The 2655-nt window shown below is 39.2% G+C and overlaps 1 protein-coding gene across 4 annotated transcripts in view; it reads left to right on the top strand.

Moving 5' to 3' along the window:
* Positions 1–2248, top strand: part of LOC108580304 (tumor protein p53-inducible nuclear protein 2) — a 27937-nt gene extending 25689 nt beyond the window's left edge. For all 4 annotated transcript variants that reach the window (XM_017944027.1, XM_017944026.1, XM_017944024.1 and 1 more), the window contains exons 3-4: positions 1–237; positions 1678–2248. The exon at positions 1–237 is cut by the window's left edge and continues 203 nt beyond it. In XM_017944027.1, coding sequence (XP_017799516.1) covers positions 1–237; positions 1678–1833 — 393 coding nt within the window. In that variant the 3' untranslated portion in view covers positions 1834–2248. The remainder of the gene's footprint in view (positions 238–1677) is intronic.
* The last annotated feature ends 407 nt before the right edge of the window (positions 2249–2655 follow it).

Below are 2655 nucleotides of genomic sequence, written 5' to 3'. Positions count from 1 at the left end.
AATGTTCTGCCGGACGCCAACGGTAAACGGGAAGAACCTAAGGTAGAGGAGAAGATTCTTCCTGATGTGGTCCCGGAAGCACCGGTCGCGGCAGCGCTAGCCGTGCCGGAGCGCAACCCCAGGAGAAGAGATGAAGAGCAACAAGCAACCCGTAGACCAGCCATCCACGACGGAAGACCCAGTATGGATCTTGTCAGCAACGAGAAGAGGATAGCTCAGCTTCGATCGGCGCAAAAGGTAATTAGTCCTCCTGTGTTCTGGGTATCTTCTGGACTGTTTCGAGGTCTTTGAATGGATTAGAGAGGTTTTCTAGAGTAGAAGGTGGAAGAAAGGAATGGTTCTTCATTTTCTGGAGAACGGTAGTATTTTACTCAATTTCAGAGATATCTTGAAACCCATAGAGAATTCGGGCTATAAATGTTTTAATCTAAAAAGTGAGAAAGAGTTAAATTTTTTTTTTTTTTAATATCTTCCGTGTCTTTTTAAAAGTATTGTTCAAAATTCAGAATATCGATAATGTAACAAACTCTGAAATAGAAGGATATACTACTTTGGCTGGGATTTTGTCAAAATTATCTTCTCCACCGAAGAAACGCGAAGTTGTGTTCATCAGAAAAATTCTAAAACTTGATATATGTATCTCTCTTTTTCTTTTTTGAACTATTTAAAGTAAGAATTGAAACGAGGGGTGATTCGTGTCACGGTTACTCGAAGCAATTTGTCAGTTAATAACCATCTAACTAGCATACTTAATGGTCGAATATAATACCGGTTACTACCAGTTCATCATAATAAAGATAACAGGTTCGAGATTATTCCAGACACGAAATTGTCGAGCATGTAAAATAAGAATCTCACGTTGTTGAAAGTACAATTTCGAATATCACTCTCACTTATCAATTAATAATCACCTCTATTTACATACCCATCGATGAAAGTGTACCAAAGATAACAAGTTGTTCAGACAAGTAACCAGACATTTCACTCAAGCATAATTCTTTAGAATTTAAGCAACACTTCATATCTCATCCTCGTCGAGTTTCTCGGAATTTGTCTACTTTAGACACAGAGAGATATAGTCGGTGGAAACGATTTAACGAGGTCGTAAATTCAATTATTAAATCACAAGATACATAAAATTTTCGCTTACAATCTTTCATTAAAACTACCTGTACAGTATTAACTCTTCCGCTACGGCGAAATTTGTTGCCGAGCATCAATTTTCCTTCCGTAGAGTGTACATCTGCTACGTTATCGCGTAACGCAATTTACCATCGCTGTATAAATGATTTCGCGATTGATCCTTATTTCTCAGTTAAAACCTTTCTATATTTGTGCAACGAATAAAATTAAATATTAGTATTCAATTTTATAGCGATCACAGAATTTTACGTTTTCGGCGTTTTTCTAATGCGGTTACTCTGCAAATCTGCAAATTCGAGCGCGATTACGTCTCGCTGTTGAAAATTCAACAGAATTTCTACCTTTTTCGAACATTCAAAACGTGCTCACTTTGACGCTTGAACCGATCTGACGAACTCTCGATATTTCTTTCACCGGCTATACCTCGACGCTTGACGAACTTCACGACCTCGCTAATTTTGCTTCCACCGACTATACGAATCATCCGAAACAGAAGAAACGAATTCTGACGAGTGTGAACTGCCATCTGCACAGGTTCTCGAGAAGAGGTCGACCCAAGCGCTGAAAAGAGGCCGTCTGGAGAGGAGTAACAAGCTGAGGGAGGTGTTCAGTGTAAAGGGCAGGCGGCCACGCCGCCAGGACCGCTTGCGTATCCAGAACAGTGGCGCAAACAACAACCGGAAATGCTAGTCATTCGATCTCAGGCCAAGGTGTACTCAAATACCTTCTTCCTAATCGCGGAAAGGCGACGCAGTTATATCACACAAGCAAACAGAACAGAAGAAAAAACCAAAAAAAGGAAAAAAAAAAGAAGAAGAAAAGCTGAAACCCAGAAGAAGGCAGAGGGAAGAATGAAACAACGAAGAGCAATATAAACACAAAAAAAGAGCAAACAGAATTTCTGTTTCAGAAAAACTCTCGATGTCACAGTATGTTGCTTTGATAAAAAAAAAAAAAGAAGAAGAAGAATTACGTGAAGCGAGAGAAGTGCTCGTCGGTCTTTCATCCTTTCTCATCGCGTTTTATATTAGTTTGAGCCGCTCCTTAGGCGTACAAAACGCTCCAGAAGAACCACTGGGTATCGCTGAAGAAAGCAGAAAAAAAAGATAAAAAAAAAGCAAGAAAGAAGATGCAAAACGATGCCTCGGAAAATTGTGTTTTTCTTTTCTTTTTTTTTTTTTTTTTTTGGTATAAACATTTTCATTTAAACGATGAAGAACGAAACAAAAAGAAGCGTTGTCTGAAGTGAAAAGAAGAAAAAACAGGAAAGGGAAGAAAGTATGACAAATCGTAGCCAAATTGGCCCGCGGTGAGAGAGTCTCGTGTATAATGGCGCGTGTATGGTTACTCGGTTGGATCGTGTGTATTCTTTTCAGCCTATTATCTAGTATGGGCAAATGTGTTTATACTCGTACGTTTAACGTTTAATTTTTATTTAAAGACGTTCACCCTACCTGTGTAGCGTAACTTTTCAGCGTAATAACCCCGCAAACGACTCCCTTGACGATTATT

Source organism: Habropoda laboriosa, unplaced genomic scaffold, assembly GCF_001263275.1.
Source record: "Habropoda laboriosa isolate 0110345459 unplaced genomic scaffold, ASM126327v1 scaffold9, whole genome shotgun sequence".
NCBI classification, from domain to species: domain Eukaryota; kingdom Metazoa; phylum Arthropoda; class Insecta; order Hymenoptera; family Apidae; genus Habropoda; species Habropoda laboriosa.
This window is presented reverse-complemented; position numbering and strand designations above follow the sequence as displayed.